At 51.9% G+C, this 22,104-nt stretch overlaps 1 protein-coding gene across 1 annotated transcript in view; it reads left to right on the top strand.

The window, feature by feature from the left end:
• The first annotated feature begins 1,032 nt into the window (after positions 1 to 1,032).
• Positions 1,033 to 22,104, top strand: part of EPHA8 (EPH receptor A8) — a 51,522-nt gene continuing 30,450 nt past the window's right edge. The window contains exons 1-2 of the mRNA XM_032997290.2: positions 1,033 to 1,231; positions 13,733 to 13,797. Coding sequence (XP_032853181.1) covers positions 1,147 to 1,231; positions 13,733 to 13,797 — 150 coding nt within the window. The 5' untranslated portion in view covers positions 1,033 to 1,146. The remainder of the gene's footprint in view (positions 1,232 to 13,732; positions 13,798 to 22,104) is intronic.

Below are 22,104 nucleotides of genomic sequence, written 5' to 3'. Positions count from 1 at the left end.
CCTCATGTGCCTTTTCCTGGGGTGAGTTCCTGGGGGCAGGGGAGGGCTACAATCACACATCCGTCCCCTGGACGTCGCAAAGAAAAGCAAATAACTCCACCACACGTGGCACAGGTGGGCGTCAGCATCTGTGGTTACCATGTGCAGGTATTAGTGATCATTCAGCATTTAGATGGGGAAACAGTTGTGGCCACTGTAGGGGGTCTGTTGACAGATGCTGAGTGTTTAATGCTGAGCAAGGTAGATCCAGCTCATCAATTCTGGCAGCTCCAAGCAAGAGGGATGCAGAGGCTTCCTTGGCAGGGCTGTAGGGAGGGGGCTCTGTGCTTCCAGGGCAGCCCTGACCCCTGTCGCAAGGCACCCTCGCCCAGCAGCTGGCCTTGCCCACCATGGGACAGCCGCTACATCCTCCCAAACTCTGCTTTTGAAGGGGTTGGCCCTCTCTCAGGTGGCCAGCGTGGCTGTAAACAGGCTAGGCGTTGTCAGCCCTGTCCATGCTGACCCCTGCTCCTGCTGCCCCAGCACAAGGGTGAGTGGAGATTGTTTATCCCAGGATGATGTGGCATGAAAAGCATCAGGGGCGGGGTGTGGGGGGGGGCTGCTTCTGCCTGTCTTCCCTGACCCCAGACACGCAAGGGGAACATGTGCAAGGGGTTTTTGTCTCCGTGTACACCAGGACTGAAGGACAACCCCAGCCCCTTCACGCCTGACCCCGACCGAGTGCAGAATTCCCTGCTGGGCCACGGCTCAGGCTGCAAGTTTGGCTCTCACAGCAGCTGGGTGAGAACAGCAAAGAGGGATGGAGAGCGCGAGAAGCAGTGGGGGCTGCTTGAGCATCACGAGGGAGGGAGGATGGATGGCAGCGGGGAGTGGGAGCCCGCTGTCCGGATGCTCAGGCTGGGTACAGCGTGCGCGTGTAGTGCGGGGAGGGGGGCTTGCTGCAGATCCCACCCACCCCATTGGCTTGCGAGCAGTGACAGGCAGGCTGCTCCCTCCCTGCCGAGCCGCTCGCCTGTGTGGATGTGAGCAATGTGCGCAAAGTGCCTTTGCATGAGCCGGCGTGTGCCATAGCTCCAGGCGCTCGCTCGCAGAGGTGCTGGGGCAACCGAGGTGGTCCTGTCCCGTGGCTGGTGGCCCCGCCGGACCATGGCATGGGCACAGGGGAATCTGACATCCTCGCTCTCCATCGTCATCGCCTTGGCTGCCTGCCTCTCTGCCACCACCAGCGAAGGTAGGAACTGGGGTGGCCCTGGCATGACGGGGCAGTGTCGGGGGGACCTGCAGGATCACTGCGGCTGTTTAGATGCATCTGCATGGGCTTCCTCGCTCTGGCAGCCTTAGCTTCTTGCTCCTCCCAGGGGAGTGTGACTCCAGGTTCCTGCCTGCCTGAGTTTTGCTGATCTTGGAGCTTTTGCACTGGAGGCTAAACTTCTGAGCTGGGCAGGAGGACTTGATTTCTACAGCAGTGCCTGCCAGCTCTGCGTGGCCTCACCTGCAAGGGCTCTGCTGCAGCATGTAGGGGTGGCTGCAGAGGGGACAGGGACAGAGGCGCCAGCTCAGCCATGGCGATCCCCATCCCCAGAGCTGGTGGGAGTGCGGGGCCGTGCGTGCTGGCCAGGTGGTGTGTGCTGCGATGGACTGATCAGGTGGACATGGGAAGGCAGGCAGAGGATGCAGGGAGCTGGAAGGGCACTGAGGTGGGAAACTTGTTGGGGGGGAAGGGGCTGGAAACTTCTGAAGTGGAAAGCAGGGATGCAGCCAGGAACTCCTCTCACAGCATCTCAGTGTCATCCACGTCAGGCCTGCTCCCTCTGCCCGGCCGCTCTACCCTGCTGCCGGCTGCTCTCATCCCCAGCCCTTGCTGGCCGTGCAACCCTGCTCCGGCGTCTCGGGCCCCCCTCGGCTTCGGCAGTGCTGCTCCTGCTTCCTGCCACCCACCCACCCACTCGCGTGCCTCCTCCTGCACTGGCAGCGGTGGCACGGCTGCTTCCCAGATCTGCTGATCTTCATCACCCGGAGATCTGCCGTTCCCATTTCCGAGCGTGTCCTTGGCACCAGCAGCAGCATCCTTCCTTCCTTCTGCTATGCCTGAGAGCCGCGGCCAGCACGGCACAGCCCCCTGCAGCGAGCCCCGGTGCTGCTCTCCCTACCCGGCGGCGGCAGTGGCATCCCTCCTTTCTCTTGCCCTTGCATCCCTGCCACCCTTCCAGCTTGCCGAGGCCTATGGGCTGGCACCACGATGCCTCGTGCACTTTGTGGCACCTCACTGGTCCGGGTCCTTGTGCCTACTGCCATCTTCCAACACCCCTCACATGTCCCCTGCCCCGAGCCTCTCTTCCTCACCTGTATTACCCATTTCCAGCTATTTGCTGGTCTTAACCCCATTTTCCCGGCACTCCTCCCGCTCCTTTCCCCACTGGCTTTCCTGTCCTTGCAGGAGGGTGCATTGGGCTCGCACTGCTGGGGACAGGCTGTGTGGGTGCAGGATGGGTCCCCAGCTCCCCCAGCCCTTGCTTGCCCACCTCTCCATGGTGCAGCAGCTGCCCTGTGCCCCGAGCCCTGGGCAGAGAGCAGTGCTGCCCGCACTGCCCCGGACTCTCAATGCTGCAGCTCTGCAAAACCAAGCAGCCCTGCCTGAACTCGGCTAACCCTGGGCATGGACAAACGGGTCTGGGGCCTCTTTACTTTCCTCTGCAAAGGAGATCGCTGGCTGCTAGGATGGGTTTTATGGTGTCTGTATGGACAGCCAGGCCCTGGACTGATGTCTGCCTGTCCGTGGCTGGGAGAGACCTGGGTTTCCCACAAGACGTTTTGGAAAGGAAAGCTAATCTCAGTAACAGCCTTAGTCAGGGGACTGGGGATAAGCCTGGCTCTGGGGAAGACCAAGCGGGCTGGATCTGGGTTAGACCAGGCAGAAGGTACTGGGTGGCATCAGGACAAAGTACGGGGCGCTGCAGGAAGCTGGTGGTGCCGCCACCGAGGATGCTCATGCCTCCGCAGGTACTGGGGCACTGCTCAGCAGTGGCACGGGGCAGCTGAGTGCCAGCTGGGCCCTGCGGTGCGGGAAGAGGAGCTGGGAAGGTGGCTGCAGGCCCCTGCCAGCACCCTGAGTCTCGGGGTGCTGGGCTGGGCTGGTGGCAGCGTCCATGCTGGGGTGGTCGCAGTGCCGGTCACTGGGTGCCCTGGGATGGGGATGGGACTAGAAACGTTGAGACACGCTACAAAGCGCAGCACAGCCCTGGTGTCTCCAGTGCTCCGGTTGTGCTGGGCTTTCCTACCCCGTTTTTACGGTGCATGGCACGTGCGAGGATGATGTGAGTGTGTCAGTGTGGTGCACAACGGGGCCCCGCTGCTGCGGGCCATGACCTCTGCCCGCTGCCACAGCCACAGTAGGCTCCTTGCCGTGCACCTCTGGCCATGCTACCCAGCAAACCCAGGGCTCGTTTGGGAGCTGCAGAGTAGCAAATGACAGCCATAAGGCACATTTAAGGCGGGCGTGTGCTGTACTCTGTGTGCGCATATTGGGAGGCAATTGGTATATAAAGACTTGTATTAACCTGAAAAAAATGGCTTCAGTCTGGTTTTCTTCCCTTTTCAAGAGCTCCTAGTGCCTTTCTTTTCCCTGAAAAATTTGTTCCAAGAAGTTTTGCGCTTATATTTTTTATTCCTTTCAGTCTTGCATGCAGTGGGTGCCCTGGAAATGGGAGGAAAAGGGAACCACCGTTTTGTGGGAAATCCCCACATTTTAGCATGGCAGCCATTGCAAAATGCATTGAAAGACAAAACTCAGTTTTATTTTTTTTTTTTTTGCTCGTTTGTTTGTTTGTGCTTTTTGTTTTGTTTTGTTTTGTTTTGTTTTTTCCTGGATGGGTGAAAATTTGCAGGTTATGGAAGATTTTCATTTGGAGCACTGAAAAAAAATTGTCTGAAATTTTTAAATTGCTTTAGAGCAGGGAGGTAGAAAAGTTACTTTCAATAATATGAAGATAGTGCGATGGGCTAAAATATTTACATTATTGTGCACTGAGTTGCATAGGCAAAAATGTTAAAGAGGATATTTTATATGACACCAAAAATTGAAGTTAAATAATAAGATACGAAATATCCTTGTTTTATTGAAAGAAAATCAGATGAACAGAAATTACTACATTTGGATCTTGGACAGGGGGTGACAAAATTGTATTTTCTGCCAGAAAATGGCACTCCAAATGCTGCTGCTGGGGTCTGCTCCCTCCCAGGTGATACGTCCGGCTCAGCTCAGCCCTCCATCCATGAGGTGGGTGACCTTCCTCCCCATCACGACACGGACCCCATGGCCCACGAGTGAGCCTGGGTGGTACCTCAGCGGGGAACATGGTGCCGCAGGGAAGGGACACCCAGAGACATGTCTCCCAGCATTTCAGGGCACGGAGGGATGGCCGAGGCAAACAGCGGGTGATGGGGATGGGGTGATGTGCAGGGAGCGTACTGGGGAGGATGCAGAGCTGATGACACAGGGATGCTCACCTTATCCCTGCACCATGGAGTCTATGATGGAGATGTTTTGTTCCTCCCCGCAACAAGGATGGGGTGCGGGAAAGCACCCGGGTCCTTGGGAAAACCCAGCAGCTCGCTGCACTGCCGAAATGGGGGCCAGAGGAAGGGTTTGTGGCAATCTCCCCTGCTAATCTCTCAGTTATAATCTCATTAATTGCCCTTCTGCTCAAACAGAAAAAGAGGTAAAAACTCATCTGCACATTTATTCAACGCTACTTTTCTACCCCTTCTAGAGCAATGCCGAAGTCGGGGCTGCGGGAGAAGCAAAGCGCTGAAAGGGAGAGGAAATAGCTTTTTCAGTTGTAAAAAGGCTGTGAGGATGCTGTGTTCCTCTGTAACAATAGGAAACAAGAGGGTTTAGGTATACAGACTCTTGGTGATGGGGGGATGGAGAAGCATTAGTTTAAAACAGGGAGTTAATTTGAACTACATCTGCAAAAAAAAAAATTTTTTTTTGGACTGTGTCGTTTTTTGATTGCTCCCGAATTGCGAATATATAGCAAATTCTTGCATGATTTTAGGTAGGCTCATGGGGTTATGTTTCTGGTGTCATCTTCATTTCCATTATTCTTGTATTAATACCTTAAAAAACTTTGGGAAAATCAAACCCCCAAATTTGCAGAAAAATAACACAACGGTGCACAGAATGCACCTACTCTGTGAGCTTTTATTTTTCCTTGAATTCTTGTTTCCTGAAATCATGAGGGGTTTATTTACAGTGAAAATATATGGGCACCCATTTTGGTGACAGTGGAAATAGATCTGATAAATCCAAATTTACATACAACTCGAAACCTGATGAATTATTATGGGGATGAAAGAATTATCTATTTTTTTGGATTGCTGAGAAATTATTCGAAAAGTATTTTAACTAAAACAAGGAAAACCCCAAACCAAACCAAAACCAGTGATCCCCAGAAGATGCTCAGCCAGGGAGGGAGGGAGAGCGGCTCGTCCCACGCACCCTGCTGGGATCGGCGCACGCGGGTCCTGGCAGGCGAGACTCCGGGGAGCACCGGTTTCATCAAGACACCCTGACACCTCCGCTCTTTGTTTCGGTCGGGTCCTGTGTTTTGTACGTCCCTGCTCGCCTCACTGGCAGCCTTCGGTGCTGCCTTTATCTCCAGGGGCAAATCCATTCATATGATAACTCTATTCATACCCTGACAGTTTTTGATAGTTCATTCTCCTAACCCCAGCGTGTTTGCATGACCAACACTCAAAATTATTCCTGTCACAGAGAAACAATTAACCCCTTCGGCCCTGGTAGTTCCAAAGTGAACGGCAGGATCATGCAGTCGTATTTCCTTCAAAAAGAAACAAAACACCCCCAATGTCCTGCCTGTGTAGACGTGCGGTACCCAGGGTCATAAATAACCACTTAAATGATGTAAATCCTTTATGGATCAGGTCCAGCCACACCAATAATAAAGCCTAATGAACTGTTTGGCCCAGGGATACCATCCAGAAAGGTATCCAACGTTTATCTGAAGACATTGGCAAAGGCAGACTCATCCCTGACTTTAATAATCTATTACAATGGCTCATCAGCCCCAACCTTAAAAAATTGGACCCCTTCCTCCCTCATACAAATCTGCCCAGCTTCACCTTCCAGGCATTTGTTCTTGTTAGATTTTTCTTGCAAGATTGAAGAGTCCATATTTTCCTGCCGTGAAAGTATGCTGATTGCAACCGGGTGCCTCGCGCTCCTCATGGGCTCAAGCAGATTGGGCTCTGCAGGTTCCCCTCACTCATATTTTTTTCCCTCCAGCCCTGGTTTCATGGTTGTGCCTGTGGTATCTTCTTCTCTATCTCCAGTTTCTCGTATTTAAAATGTCTTAACCATGTAAATGAGTGGCAACAGCACTGGCTGCAGCTGGATAAACCAGCTCCATCCCAGCATCAAGGGCATACACAAGTCACCAGATGAAATACCTTTTGTGTTACGTACCTCCCATACAATTTTTAAGGACTCTCATGATATTTCATTACCGGTAGCATGAGATATTCAGCCTGTCCCCTCAAACATTTTTAGTATTGGTATTTTTGTCCGTGAAAATGTTCCGTTTTAGAAAGCTATTTTTAAGAGAGCAAAGTAATTGCCTTCAAAAGAAATTAGCTTGCTTTAAAAATGTCACTGGGGTACAAACAGCTAAGCATGGTTTAGGGTGGCCAACTGGTGTGAGAGCAAAAAACGTCCTCAGAGAAATTAGGGAAAAAGCATCCGGCAGCCTGAAAAACTGCCATCCAAAGCCACTTCAGATAATGTAGATAAGTGAGCACATTTGCAAAAATCCACATTTCTCTAGCAAATCCTCCAGAGGATAAAACTTAAATCTTTGCCAGTACTTCTGGGATGCAGGAGTCAGTGGGAAGGGCAGGGCGTCCTTTTTGGGGTGCTGCAGGCTTTGTCTTGCTGATGGACTTATAAGCTTTGCTACCGACATAGATCCCCAGCACCAGGTCCACCTGAGTTGCTGTGGGTGACATGGGAAGTGGCTGGGAGTGACACTGGGGAGTGACGATTTTGGCTAAGAAATCTGCAAAATCCTGAACAGGCAGGAGATAACCAAGTGGGCATGCAGCTTACGGGTGGGGAGTGGAAGTGTTGAGGTGCTCTGGGATAAGGACCTGGGATGGCGTTAGGGGATTGCCTGGCATTAGCTTTGATTCCCAAAAAACACAGCAGAAGTCAGAAATCTCAGCAGCTAAAGCTGAAAATGCATTTGTGTCTATTTTGCTATACCTAACAAATGTGAAAAAAGAGAAGAAGGAGTCAGGACTGGTGTGAGGACACCAGCACAAACCCCTCTGGGGAGGGCTCCCGTTTCTTTGAATCTGTACCACACAGGTTTTGCTTACTGCAAGCAGAAGAGGTGTATTTTGTGTTAGAAAACTCTCCTGTGTAATTTTTAAAGACTGTCATGATATTACATTACTGGTGGCATGAGATATTCAGCCGGTCCCTGAACCTGGAACTGCAGTTTGGTGGCAAGTAGAGAGTCCTGGTCTGAGTGCAGGTTTCTTACCGATTCTTTGAGTTTCTGGGTTTAGGGACACTGGTCAGGGATGCCAGAAGCTGTCCTTTGATGGGCTCTAGACAAACAAGATGCCAAGGGGTGGCTGTGCAAGGCGTGGGCTCCTCTCTGCTGATGTTGTCTTGCCGTCTCTTCGGACTTGCATGACTGCCAGAGGGCCAAATCCAGACCTGGGGACACCAGCTCTGCAGATCCCTCCTCCGGGGCTGCAGGGACCCTGCAGCTGCCCTCGGTGCTCCCCAGTGCCTGCCCCCTCCTCAGCCTCGCTGTGGTCCTGCTCCTTCCCCTGTTCACATTGGATGTTTTCATGGAATTTCTTGCCTCCTTGCCCTTTCTCACTCCCCCCATCTGCAGAGCCTTCCCACCTCCTCCTCTGGCTTCTGCCCTGAATTACAATGAGCCCAGCCACCCCTTGAGCCCGAAATAGCTCCTTTTCCACTGACAGGGGCTCCTGGACTAGGGATGTGGAAACGTGTGCTCACCCCACACTCTGAGCTTCACGTCCGGCCCTGTACACCCCATCCTCGAGCCCTGGGACAGCCCATGGTTTTTTAACATTTCCAGTCAGTTATTTCTGTTCAGCTCTGACCACTCACAGTTTGCACCCAAACCTGTGTGTGCCACGATGTGGGCATGCACACCAGTGCTCTGACACCCTGCCTGGCAGTGGGCAGTGTGTGTACTTTAATTTGGGTCACCTGAACCAGTGTGCCCAATTCACTTTGGCTGGTCCCACCACACATGAGCATTCAAGAGTCTCAAACCAAGTAGAAAACATGAGCATTTTACATCTATATTTTCTCACCTATATTTCTGAGAGGAAACATTTTTTTGTTGTTTGGCTTTTGATGTTTTTTTTGTTTTTTTTTTTGTTTGTTTGTTTTGTTTTTTTTTCTGGGGGAAAAAATTGCTGCCCTGTAATTTCAAGGTTTTTAGCCTTGGAAATACTTTATTCAGGGTGTTTTGTTTTGTTTTGTTTCATTTTATACATTATTTCATGACGCCTCAGTCCAACCACAGGTTATGCTCTTGTGCTGCACATTATCTTACATGATATCATGCAGGGTCTGGAAGGATCAGGTTGATCATTTTATTTTTAAAACCTGAGCTGCAGCTTTTTGTTAGCACTGATTGAACAAACAAGCTTTCTTCCCACATCAAAGTATCTTCTGCTCCTGGTATACTGAAAAGGGGTGACCCTCTGGGCAGTCCTTATGGGCATTACCACTCCTGATGCATTACAAAACGATATAAAATTAAATACAGAAAGTTCACAGCAACAGTCCAGAGGTCTGAGAAGAAATCCTGAAATGGAAATTAGGGCAGGTCCAAAAAGCAAAAAGCAGCACTGCTTTTTCATGGCAAGTGTTTGAAAATGTTTCTTTTTTTTTTTTTTTTTCTTTTTTTTTTTTCTTTTTCAGCCTGATTCTGGCATTTCCAGAAATGTGGAAATCCCACATTCCTGCCGGATTTGGTGACATCTTTTCTATCTGCCCATAATGCTTTCCTAACTTTCCGCTCTGGGCCGCCGAGGCCCGCGGGTGCCGTTGCGAGCACCGTCCCCGCTGTGCCCTTAGTGCGTGCAGCCTTGTGGCCAAGCGGCTGCTCGACAAAACCTGCCAGGATGCGGCCGCCCATGCGGCAGAGCACTGGTGTGCATCACCCCGCTGCCGCCCTGCTGACCTGGATCCATGGGGCACATCCCACGTGCACAGCTCCCAAATAGGAAGAGCTGACCCGCCCTCCAGGCTCGCTGCTTTTACCTCGAGGCCCCAACAGTTAGCCTCGTGTGTTGGTGAATAAATTACTATTTTCCTTTCTTCAAAGATGAATGTTGTCCCGGGGAGAGGGAAGCTGAAAGCGAAGCATTCTGTCCTGTCCCCCTGCAATGCTCCAAGGCCAGTAAGACACAGCTTTGTTGCTCAGATTTGTCTCCCGAGTTGGAAAGGTCGAGCCTGGTTATTCAGCATGCCCCTGGATTAAATGGTGGGACACAAATAGCTGATCCACCCTGGCCCCACCTGCCCCTTCAAAGTCCTGCCTGAGATTATGGGAAATGAATACTGCCGGCCCTTGTTCCTCTCCTCTCAGACACCCTCTCCCGGCCCCTTTCCCATACTTCGACTCCCTGTTCATGCTGCAGATGACCCTCCCCGTGTTGTTCCCCCACCAAATGGGGCTGGTGTGGGGTATGCAGACCCACATGGGGCTGTGGGGGCTGAGCTGGCCGATCTTTGGGTATCAGGGAGCAGGAGCACCTAACCATGCTGATAAGAGTTTAATTATCAATGCAAAAGGCGTTGTTGCATGGGGGGGGGGGAGCCTTGCTGTGAATCTTGGGAGGCCTTTGAAGTTGTGATGGAGAGGAACTGAAGCCCAAGGGAACAGGGCTGCTCCCCCTGACCCTTCCTCCCCACGCCTACGCTACAAAGCCCCTGCCTGGGAGCGAGATGGTGGAGTAATTAGAGTGAGGACCGCAGTGGGTTAACAATTAGAGAGGGAGCTCAGAGTCCTCTTTGGTCCCCCACTGCTCTTCTAGAGGCTGGGGCTCAGTGCATCCCCCAGCATGTCACCCCCAAGATTGTCCCACCACCCCACCATGCACTCCTGGGCGGGCTGAGGGTCCACAGGCTCCCTTGGGCTTGGCAACGCTGGCTCCCACAGCACCATTCCTGAGCCTGGGGTGCTTGGATCTTGGACCCCAAGGTGCCCTTTGCCTCTGTTTGTAGGGATGTAATACGTCCATGCGGGAGCCACAGCCACCAGTGCAAGTATTGGGAAGGATTTCTGAGCATTCACACTTTATAGATATAGATATATGGCAAAAGATACAAGGATTCAGGCAAAACTCACATCCTCTGGATGCCAGTCTCTGCCTTGGCTTCCTCACTCATCACAAGTGGTGTTTACAATTTGGTAGATATGGGTACAGATATGAATACGGATATGGATATAGATATAGATAAAGATATAAAATAAACATGTAGGTATAAATAAATGATGCATATACATCATATACATATACAGACACCTGAGCTTTGGCTCCTACTTAATCTGCATCGATGAGATTGCAATGTGCAGTACTCAGACAACATTATGTGATGCAACTTTATAACTGAGGAAGTAGGTCTGCCTTGCATGAGACTCCGTCTCAAGACCCCAGTCGGTGCCGGAGAAGCAACCTGCTTGCTCCTAGGTGCTTCCATTTGAACGGGCAATCAGGCTTGACAGCTTCTCCACCAGTGTGAGAATTTCCCCTGACACCTCCTGGTGTTTTGGCTCAATACGCCGAGTCAAGGCCAAGGCACAGAATAGGGAAAATACAAAATGGTGCTCAGGAAAACAAAATGGAGTTTGCAGTTTGAGATTGATATGTGTAGACAGTCCATAACATCAAACAGAATTTCCCAGCTGTAGGACAGAGGTCTCCGAGACTGGCACGTTTTCTGAGAAACATTTCAGCTGAAAGGGGCCCTTTGTGGTGGTCTCACTTGCCCTCCGGCATCAAGGGAGGGCTCTTTCTGAGCACTAGAGAAGTGATGCAGCCAGGAGATCACCTGCAAGGGGCTGGACAGGGCACTTGTCGCATGCGGTGGGGCAGGTTCCCTTCAGTGTTGGTCTGTAGCTTTTCCCTGAAATGGACAGCTGGGTTTTGGAAGATTATTGGTCTCCCCATATCCAAGAACAGCATGTAGTAGTGCTGCTAGATGGATGCTCATGTCCACAGACGTGTGTGCTATACTGTGAGTTAACGTGAGAACTCTTGGACATACAATGCCTTTATATTTGTGCAGTGCCTACTGCAATGGGCTTAATGCGTAGGATTCCTATGCACTTGATTGAAATGCTTGCTAAGGAACAAAAGCTCTCTTCCTGCAAAGAGGCCTGATCAATCTGCTCCACGGGCGTGTTGCAGGGAGTGCAAGCTTGTGTAGTTGTTTGTGCACCAAAGCACCTGCAAGGAGATGGCTCCTTCATCTATGTGAGGTTGGATGACAACCATATGGTCCGTTTGTTGGGAGGGGGTGTAGAAAGCTGACTCCAGGTTCCACACACCACTGAGCATACAAGCCTGGGGTAGGTCCCACCATACCTGCTCCAATCTCAGCATTGTTTCCCATTGCAGGATGCTCCAGCTGGACCTCAGGCCAGGCAGGTTCCTTGTGCTGCCTGGAAAGCAGTGAGAGGCGGCCACATCCATCGCTGAGCATCTCAGCGTGGGAAAGAGGATGCAGAGACCACGGTGGGAGGGAGAGAGGGTCTGTGAAAGCGGTCCCCTCCCTGCAGCCTGCCTGCTGAGGGTCACCGGGACCGTGCTCCTGCACTGTGAGCAGGGAAACTCCCAAGCCTGGGCTCCTGCTGGGCGAATTACCCAGGGAAAATAGGCAGAAAATCTTCAGATTAACAATAACAAATAAAAATGGATTTGAGATCTCCGAGGTAATTACTCCGTGCTGAGGACAAGGGGCCTCTTTAGCAGTGGGAGCAGCGCCGTGCCGGGAGTGGAGGGGCTTGGCCTGCTGTTGGGCCAATGGAGTCACACAAGAAACCCTGGAAATTCTTTCAAATTGTTCTGCTAACATTAATAAACGCCTCAAAAGCTCCTAATCTGCTCTGTCAGGAGCATGACGTCCGGGTGTTTCACAGCCAGCTCACGTCTCTGCTCCTCTCTCCCCCCCGTCTCCTTCCCTGCCTGGTAATAGTAAATGAAAGTGGCACCCATTCCTCCAGCTGCTGGGACCAGCATCACTCTGAGCCCAGCCTCTGCTGGGGCTGGAGCTGCTGTCCCAATGTGTCCCATCCCTGCCATGACAAACTGGTGCCTTGCACCGAGACCACCATCCCTCCAGAGCCCAGGGACCAGTCGAGAACTGGTGCTGCAGCAGGGATGCTGCACCAAGTTGCCTCAAGGTCCAGTTGGATGCTGCTCGAGTTGGAAGCAGCAAGCACGGACATCTCATTCAGTGTGGGCTTAACCTTACTGTGTGGGTGCAGGGCAAAGAGTGCTGGGGAAAGCTGGAGGCACTGGAGGTCCCTGAGGGAGCCTGGTGCTGGAGAGGGGTGACAAGGCATGGGCGCACTGATGTAGGTGTCTGCTGCGCTCCCTCCCAAAGGCAAGGAAACCTCGCTGGCACCCTCTCCCTCTGGATCTGTACTCTGGAGCTGGGGCTTGGGCTCCTTCCCAAGATGCTGAGAAATCTGGATGGTTATCAGACAGCAGCAAGGCTCTCCTCTGCCTGATGTTGCAGGGCCTGGGGGTGGGGCTCATGGGCAGCAGATGACACTCAGGGGCAGCTCACCCTGAGCACACAGCAGTGCCATGGCATCCCGCTCGCTGTCCCCTCCCCTGCTGACACTGCACAGGTTTCCATGGGAATCTCCTGAACACGTTCAAAGGCATCTTCGCCTCTCTCCCCACAGAAGTTGCTCCCCTCTCCTTGCAGATTTGCCCGTGTCTCCTCGTTAAGTCAGGCTCCTGGTGGTGGCAGGGCTTTTGAAGTGTTGGCTTTGATGGGCCTCCTCATGCTACCTGTCTCCCACAGTTTGGCCTCTTTGGTGGGGTGTCAGCTAGGACCATGGGGGGGTCACTTTGTGCTCGAGCTGGGCACTGCAGTGCATAATTACAGTGGCTGCAGGAGTGCAGACTTCAAATCAGTGCTGCTGGGAGGGAAGTGCACCTAAAAGGGCTCGGCGGATCCTCCAGAGAAGTGTTCAAGTGAGGAACAATGCTCCGGTTGCATCTATGTTTACCCAGGGTGGGACTGGTGGACAACTTGATGCTTGGAGTTTGTTTCCCCAGCTCCCTCTTGCTTTACAACCCCTCTGACCTGCTCTGTATCCTCTCTGACCTGCCATTTGCAGCCCCCTCTCCTCCAAAAGGACACACTCCTCTCAGTCCTATGGCCAGGACTGATACAGCCCCACCCCAACTCTACCACAAACCAACAGCTCTAGGGAGCATCATTTGCTGCCATCCCCTTACTCCACATCTGCCTCAGCTATACCTAGGCAGGTCCCTGGCGGCAGCCCCATGGGTGCAGGGGACAATCAAGTAAGTGGGGTGCAAGGAGAGGTTAACTGTGGTGGGTTGGTTCCTCGCTCCTTGGGGGATGGGGAGAAAGCTTTCTAACGCAGCGTTTTGCTCCTGTGTTTTCCAGTGAACTTGCTAGACACGTCAACAATCCCAGGGGACTGGGGCTGGATGACTTATCCCTCACATGGGGTAAGTATGAAGGGGATGCTGGCACATGGGGGACCCCAGTGGGATGGGTCATCAGGAGTGACCACGGGGAGGGTGGGTGGACATCTCAGCCCCAGGTCAGTGCTGATGAGACAAAGAGACCATGTCTGGGCAAAATGAGAGCCTGAAAGACTAGCAGTGGGATGTGGCTGGTTTGGAAATGTCATTTAACTCTCCATGTCCCCTGGTAGTGACTAGATTGTCACCAGGTCCTGAGCTTTGAGCAAACTCAGGAGCTGGGTTGCCCCATGGGCACTCATGCTGAGAAGCATCTAATTTCTTGCTGCACCGGGGGAGTGTTAGGAGGAACAGCCCAGAATGACTGGGAAGCTCTCAACCACCTGTAATCAGAGGATTTTGCTGTGGGAACTGGGCAGGAGGGACAGGGGAGCATCCCCTGCAGGTGGTTTCTTATGGGGAATAGGGATGTAAATGCACAGCCCTGCAGTGTGGCTGGGAGGGATGTAGGGATGGTGACCCCCATGTAAGCCTGCCATCTTTACTGGCTGGATCCTCTCCCCATGCTCCCTTCACTTGCATTTCCATGTCCAGGTTTTCCTGCCACAGCAGCTTTCTGGAAATTGTGAGTTTCAGACGGCAGCGGTGACCTGGCTGTAAGGATTTTGCTCATTCATTTAGTGAACAGAAACAATCCCATAAATACACACAGGACCAACTGCAAGGCACAGTGGGGCTTGCTGCATGCACAGAACGTGCAAAATTGGGGTGCCTACCTGGCTGCTGCTGCTGTGTTGATTTTTCATGACCACTCTTTTTCATCCCCTCTCTGAACTAAATGGTCCTAATCTTTTCAATTCCGCCTCCTACAGAAATCTTCCCAGGCCTCTAATCCTTTTCATTGATCTGTTGCTTGAGACTTTCAGTCCCTGCGCTGTTTGAGCAAGAATGATCAGAACTGTGAATCCATAATAATAACAATGATCAGATTTATATCAGACATTATCATATATGTAAATATATTAAATCATTAACTCAGATCTAATTTTAGCAGTTAGCTGTTGCAATGATGACTATTCTGAAAATGTAATAGATTCAGAGGTACAAGGTCAGAGGGGACTGCAGAGCTAATGTGATGTGATCTCCTGCATAAATAGAGGCCTTCAGACCTGTCAATTTACTCACAGCTCAGAAAAGTCCAGCTTTTAGAAAAAATCATCCTTGACTACAAAATTGCCAGTGGTGGTAAATCCTCCAGGTCCTGTAGTGATGTTGTAACAGGTCCCTGCTAAAAAAACATCACTACATGGGTTTGCCTGGCTTGGTTTCAAGCCACTGGACCTTATTCTGCCTCCCTGGTTGAAGCAGATGTTGTCCTCTTCAAGGTCATGCACAGACTGCCCTCAGTTGTACGGAGCCCTGTTCTGTCACTCTGCTTCTGCCATCTCATCCCAGCCCTGCTGCCAAATCCTGGCATCCTGCAGGGTACTGATGAATGTTTAGGGGATCAGGGACCGGGGCTTCTTCTGCTCCCCTGTAAGGATGCTTCTGGCATATTTCTGGGAGTGAGGGCTGGTTTTCTTTGTCCACTTCCACTGCTCTGCCCTTCACCACACCCTAAACATTTCCTCCCCATAGTCAGAGCCTTCGCTGCTCACAGACTGCCCAAGACCTTCCTTCTTCTGGAACATCCACCATGAGTCAAGCTCTCCAGAAGCCTGTGTGACCACATCCCCAGGCCCATTTGTAGCTGTCAGACATACAGATGGGTTCCATCACATCACCTAGGTGACTTGGATGAAGATGAATCCACCTGAGCTGGCTGTCCTGGGGACACACGGGCATGGCTGGGCAGGACCTTGCACTCCCAAAGCAGACAAGGGATTGAGGCTACAGGTGCCTCTTTCTCACCACATCAGGGACTTCCATGACCGGTTAAGGTGCAGCATCCTGTATTATACATCTGCAAATCCAGGGGTTGAATCCTAGGACCTGAGCCATTAGGGCTGCCAGGTGTAATGCATTATGTGACCGTAGGGTGCTGGGGCTGGCTCGCAGGGCAGGCACAGCTGTGCTGCTCTCTTCCACTACAGCAGATGCCCAGCAGCCATTCACCAGCAGCCCAGCAACTCCTGAACCCTAATACATGTCTGAAGTCTCCACCTTATTAGTGATGTGTGTTAAGAATAGTTAACACTGGATGACAAAAAAGAGAAGAAAACCAAAGAGACTTGTATAACACCTAACAGCAAAGCCACCTCTTGGACATGCTGTTGTGTCCTCCTACAAGACCTAGGTAAGTCATGGGGTAATATCACTCTTCAGTTATCCTGTGCTTTTGCCCAACTCATTACCAAGAGGATGACCATACAGCTGTGTGAACACCTTCAAAGACGGTGCCTGGGTCTTGACGTGATGTTCTTGCACAACTTTGCATATCTTTTTCCGGCTGGATGTTTTAGTGGCTCCTCTGCGCATTTGTCTGGACTGTGGTTCTTCCTCCATGGGCCATTGCATCACATCATCCTCAAAGAGCATCTAATTCCTTTACCCTCCTGCTGGTCCTTCAGCTCCAGGTGCTTTTTGAGTAGTAAATATGCACTTGGATCCAGTTGCCATCACTGGAAAGGAGGTGGGATAGTGTCCTGGTGTCTCAGAGAAGCTGCTGTAGGATACTCGCTCTCAGTACTAATGATCTGGCCCTGAGCAGATGCCTCCCGAGCAGCAGCTACAGCAGGGTTCAGATCCAGGCGAGAGAGATGCCAGGTGACTCACAGGCTTGGTAGCTTGGGTCCACATGGCTCCAAGCCTCGTATGATCTCTGCTCCGAGAAAGGGCCTGAGTTTGCTGGTCACCATCTCAGGAGTACTGCTGGTGTCTCTGGAACTGTCCCTGCCCACTGCGGTGTGATGCGACTGGCAGTCCTGGGATGGGTAGAGCCCAGTTGCTGGTGTGGTATAGAGGTGATGTACTGTGAAGCCAGATTTTATTTGAGGTCCCTTGTTTTTGCTGCCATTTTCTTAATTCAGATACTCCTGATATAAAAACAGTGGCAGTGCCCCCCTGCCCCATGCTGTCCTCCCTTGCTGCCTGCTGGCTGTCCTGCCCGAACATGTGCTGGGTGCTGGACGGTGCAGGATGTCCCTGAAGTGTCTCTGCTTTGTCCATGGACAGGCACATCTGTCACAGCATCCTCCTGCCAAGAGGCAACGTTGCTGTCTCTACTTTCCCAGCTGAAGTCACACTTGATTTTGATTTAGCCACATTTCCATTCCCCTGCCCTGTGTGAACCCAGGGCCACATCATGGGTGACAGTAGGGAGATGGGTAGCTCCAGCTGGGTCTTTGCATGGCACTAAACAGCACAGAGTCCCAGTCCCCAGTCTGAGGAGCTCTAGAAGGGGACTTGTGTCTGCTAGCTCAGTCCTTAGTGCCCTACAGTTTGATTTTCCAGCACCTGCAGCTGCTGTCCCACCTTTCTGGGGCTCCTGGGGGTGCTAGAGGAAAGACGACAGTCTCAGACATTTCCTCTTCTGGACTGGGAGATCCTGGAGCTGCCCGTACAGATGGGGCAACAGTCCAAAGCATCAGCAGTGCAAAACTGAAAGGGTAGCACTTGCAAAGTCCTGATGTTTTCATCACACCTGTGGACAAGGTGAACTTGCTTCACAGGAGGGTTTTTTCCTCTCTGGGTTTGCTGTGGCCAGCAAGAGCAGAGGAGCAGGGGGCTGGGAGCGATGGGCACAGTGGGGGTCAGCAGCACTGTTGGCCCTGGGGAGTCTCAAGCCATCAGGGAGGCACGAGTGGCCTGTTTTGACATTTCCTCTTGCCAGACAATTAACTGAGGGGTAATTGGCTGTAATTGCAGCTCAGTGGTTTAATTGCATCCCTCCCTCACCTCCACCCCAGAGACACGTGCAGGAAGCGGAAGGGTCACCGGGAGCATCCCTGTCCCGCAGGCTGCAGCTCCTCTCAATTATAACTTCAAAGAGCTCCCAGGAGCCTTGCAGCTTTCTCTATCCCCAGAACAACTCCCTTTGCATTGAAAATTAAACTCTTATCAGTGCCATCAAATAGGTTGCCCCTTCCCCTTCTCTGCCTCTTGTTTCCCAGTTCTCCCCAGCAAAATGCCCCACTGCCCCAGTGCCCTTCTCTCACCTCTCCTTGCTTGGCACGTGACCTGCTGGATCAGAGGGAGCCCGACTGGCCCCTTTGCAAATTGCTTTTCTACTGACTAATTAAAACGCTGATGAGATAATTCAACATATTATTAATAATTATTGTATCGTCTACTTTGATTTACAAAGTCAAACAGGAAATTATTTTGTTCAGACACAGGGTATCTAAGGAGCTGGAATGATGCCTTGCAAAGGTAATTATAATGGGAGCACCTTGGGTGCCAGAGAAAGGCCACCCCACGCTACTCACAACGCCCCTGTCTGTCCCCCACCAGAACCTCCATGGTCCCACAGCATCCCCCTCGCTGCACGGGCTGGGGTCAGTCCAGAGCGCTGGTGGGCATCTGCCACCCAGGAGCTGCCCCAATCCTGGCATGCTTCATGTTGGCTTTGCTAACGGGAGCACTTGGAAAGACCTTCAGAAGTGCTTTGCACCTCTCCATCTCTGCCCCTCCACTCCTGGTAAAGGGATGTATCCTGAGGCCCCTGGGAACAATTAGCCAAGAGCATGCTTCCCTCAGTCTGAAGTGGCTCAGAGAGAAAACTGGCAGAAAGACACCAGATTTGCTTAAACAACCAGCTGAGAGCACAGATGACACAATTCTGCCCACAGGACGGTCTCTCAGCAGTGTTTGTGCATCAGGGATGGGGATTTCTTGCGGTGTACAGTGCTGCTGTAAACACCCCGGGACTGAACTGTTTGCAGAGCAAAACCTACGCAGCAGGGGACTTTTTTTTGCCTGACTCTGGTCCTGCAGTCAACAACCAGTTCATGGCTTGAATGAACCCCGTCTGACATGCCTGTGAGCCCACCCTGCAAAAATACTGTCCCCAGTCCAAGCTGTGCTGTGTTCTTGCCATTTCAACCCCCTTCAGGGTCATGTCTTTCTATTCAGAGGACCAAAATATATTGAGGCTATCCCATCTGCCCAGGCCATGTCTTCTGCCCTCCATCACTTTGATGTCCTTTTGCTATTTCTTGGGTTTCTCTTCCAATTCCAAGCCTCTATCTGGATCCAGGAACACCAGCAAGTTACAGGGCAAGCTGCGGTGAAACTCATTTTCTTTGAAAAAAAAAAAAAAAAAGATGGGTAGGATTGGAACATTGGAAAACAAAGATTTAGACTAGTAATTGAGAGAAAAACTCATCTCCCAGTACTTGTTCAGTAAATGCTGGGTTATTGCTAATTCCCCAGATGATGGTCACTACCAGGAGTTAATCACCTGCAGTGAAGCTCAGGGTAGTTAACTGTCTGACAAATCCCTCCTTAGCCACAGCAGTGACTGATTTCATGGGGATTATCTCCATTAATGCCTCCCATCTAATGATTTATAGCTGCAATAACGTCCTTCTCTTTTTTTTTCTCTCTCAGTGACAGTGGTGCAAGGGACCTGGCAGCTCCTGGGGAGGTGCCATAGCTCAGTGCTTGCTCTCGGGAGGAAGGAAAGTGCTGGATGTCTCAGCAGCAGCAAAAGCTTTGCTATGCCAGGCAAACCTGGCATCCCTTCTGGACGCCATCCCAGGGCTGGGAAGTCATCACTTGGGTCCCTCCATGGGCACCACAAGGGTGGTGGGATGTTGAGGGGGGGGGACATGGTCCCTCCTTGTGTGTTTTCCCCCTCTGCTCCTCCTCCTCCTCCTTCTCCCCCCTCTGCTGTGCCATACAAGCCCTGGGAGACTTCTAAGACCTTGCTCAGATGCCCAGATATCTGGTGTTTGCATCTTTCGCCTTTCATAATCTGGCAAGTTTTTTTATAACTGATGTTGACTTTAATTTAAACTATTAGGCAACCCCCTGAATACTGATGCAATCATGTCCCCCCCGCAACGTGTGCGCTCACCACTTTAATTATGATGTCCTCATTTCCGTCTCACTAGGGGATCTTATCACAATGACGGGGGCTGGGCTAAGCTTTGTTTAATAAAAGCCACTTCAAACTGTCAGCCAAGAGCAGGCGATGCCAGGAGGCTGTGTGCGTGCACGGTGCCTGCGCTCTTGAGCCGATGGTACTCAGCATCAGAGACTCCTCTCCCTGGTCATATGAGCCTGTAATTAAGGTAAAATAGAAAAAAACCCTCAAGTCATGGGGATTCCTGAAGTGGGTCCCACCATCCCAAATGCCCAGCAGGTCCTGGGACCTGGCAGAGCTCATGGGACCTGTGTTGCTTTGTGGCGTGTTGAGAAGATGCATCTGTGGCATCTGAGCCACCAGTTCAGGTGGCCTGCCTTCCCTCCATGTATTTCCACCGATGGCGGAGCACTTGCCCTGTGGACCAGTGGTACAGGTGTGGTGTTTCAGGCTAGTCTCAGACTGGGATCCCAAGGTGTTACATATGTCCCTGGGAACGAGCTGACAGTCCAGCCACTGTGCAAAAACCATCAAGTTTGAAAGAGTGATGTTGCAGCTGCGAAGCCTCCTAGTTCTCTCCTGTAGTTGATGACGACCATTGGCAGTACTTGGAGATAGGCATTTGTCTCCCTGCTCTCTGCCAGCGGTGAGGACACTGTCAGCTCCAGCAGTTCCACAGTGGTCTGGGGACACCGCGGTCATGACCCCCGTCTCCTCTGCCAGATTTGGGAGAGAAGTGTCTGGACACCCAAAGCAACCTCACTAGCTGGAGGCCACGGCGTATTGATGCACACAGTAACCTCTCATTTCCCTTGCTAGACACTCCTGGAGAGTCCCACGCCTCATAGATGTTGCAGAGGAGAGCTGACTGTACATTGTGGGGAGGGAGCATCCCTGCTTAACACCCTCGGCTCTGCCTTTGCCCCGCGTGTCTCCTCCTGTGTGCAGTTCTGCCTCGCTTCCCCCCAGGGAGCTCAGCAGGCAAAAGACAGGAAACAGATGTTGTGTTAATTTGTGCTCCATTAGTTTTGACAACAACTTCCACACCCTCTGCAGCGCTTCAGTGTGTGCACACGTTGATGCAAGAGCAGGGAGCTGGCTGGCTCCCACCGGCCCCAGTGCAGGGGTGTGCAGGGAGCTGTGCTGTGGCTGCTGCTGCTATAGCACTTTAGGGCACCCCTGTACCCCCTGGCCAAGTGGCAGGAGTGTATCCTGGGTGTCACAGCACTTTCTACGGGCTCATCTCTGTGGCTGGGGAAGCTGAGGCATAATAAGAGTGGTGCTGCCGCTTACCCCTCCAGCAAATCACACAGGTAGCCCAGCTCCTTTCCATCTTATCTACCTGAGTGCTGGGTGCAGAGCGGGTCTTTAGTGGCCCTAGGACCAAGGACAAGCCTGGGCATTTCTGGAATTCAGAAGACAATTTTTTTGAAAGAACCAGAAATATTTTTGTCTCCTGGCAGTGACTTGGCTTTCACACCCTTTGCCAGAATATTCCCCTCTGAAGGAGCTTTTGTTGACATTTGCACCCAGAGCTGCTGCCTTTTCTGGGTTGCTTTAAGCTCTTTAGGAGTGAGAAACAAGAGCTTTCTCCTAAATGCAAGATGTTGGGGGATTTTGGCAGATGCACATCACTGAAATGACTGCTCTGACTACCCTAGCACTAGCAGAAGGCACAGCAGTACCTCCTCCCCAGGAGCTGCAGGTAGAGGAGATTAAATGAGGAAGAACATTCCCATCTGAGAGGGAAGAAGTGAGTTGTCTTACAGGTATCACCGATAATCTCTTTCCAATAACCCTTATGCTCTGGAGGTGTGAAGCCCTCCCTTAGCCGTGTCCTGTCCCTGAAGATAGCGAGGTTGTCAAGGTGCCTGTCCTAGCAGATCTGCATCCTTGCCAGCTCCCACAGTCACTGGGGTGAAATTTTCAGGCACACCACTTTTGAGCTGAGGGTCACGCTCCTTCTCTCTGGGCTGCTGTTGGTTTTGCGTCTGCAATGAATCACAGGTCACCACTCTCATAAGAAATCACCATTTTTGCCCTGCCAGAGCGAGCCTGAAGGTTTATTTTAATATACTCGCAATTCTGCTTAAAAAAATGTGTTTTCCTGCTCTGTGCACCACTGCTGGAGCTTTGCTTGGGTCCCTCAGACCCCCCAGACAGCACCCAGACCTCAAAGGTGGGGAGCTGCTCCCCGCTGTTTGCCTTCAGGGGTGCAGGCAGAGCCGGCAGCCCGAGGAAGGAGGGGTGCTGAGGCTGTGGGGCAATGGTTTGGCAGGCAGGGCAGCCAGTGCTGCAGGAAT

This window comes from Tyto alba, unplaced genomic scaffold (genome assembly GCF_018691265.1).
Source record: "Tyto alba isolate M040663 unplaced genomic scaffold, T.alba_DEE_v4.0 Super-Scaffold_20000042, whole genome shotgun sequence".
NCBI lineage: Eukaryota > Metazoa > Chordata > Aves > Strigiformes > Tytonidae > Tyto > Tyto alba.
This window is presented reverse-complemented; position numbering and strand designations above follow the sequence as displayed.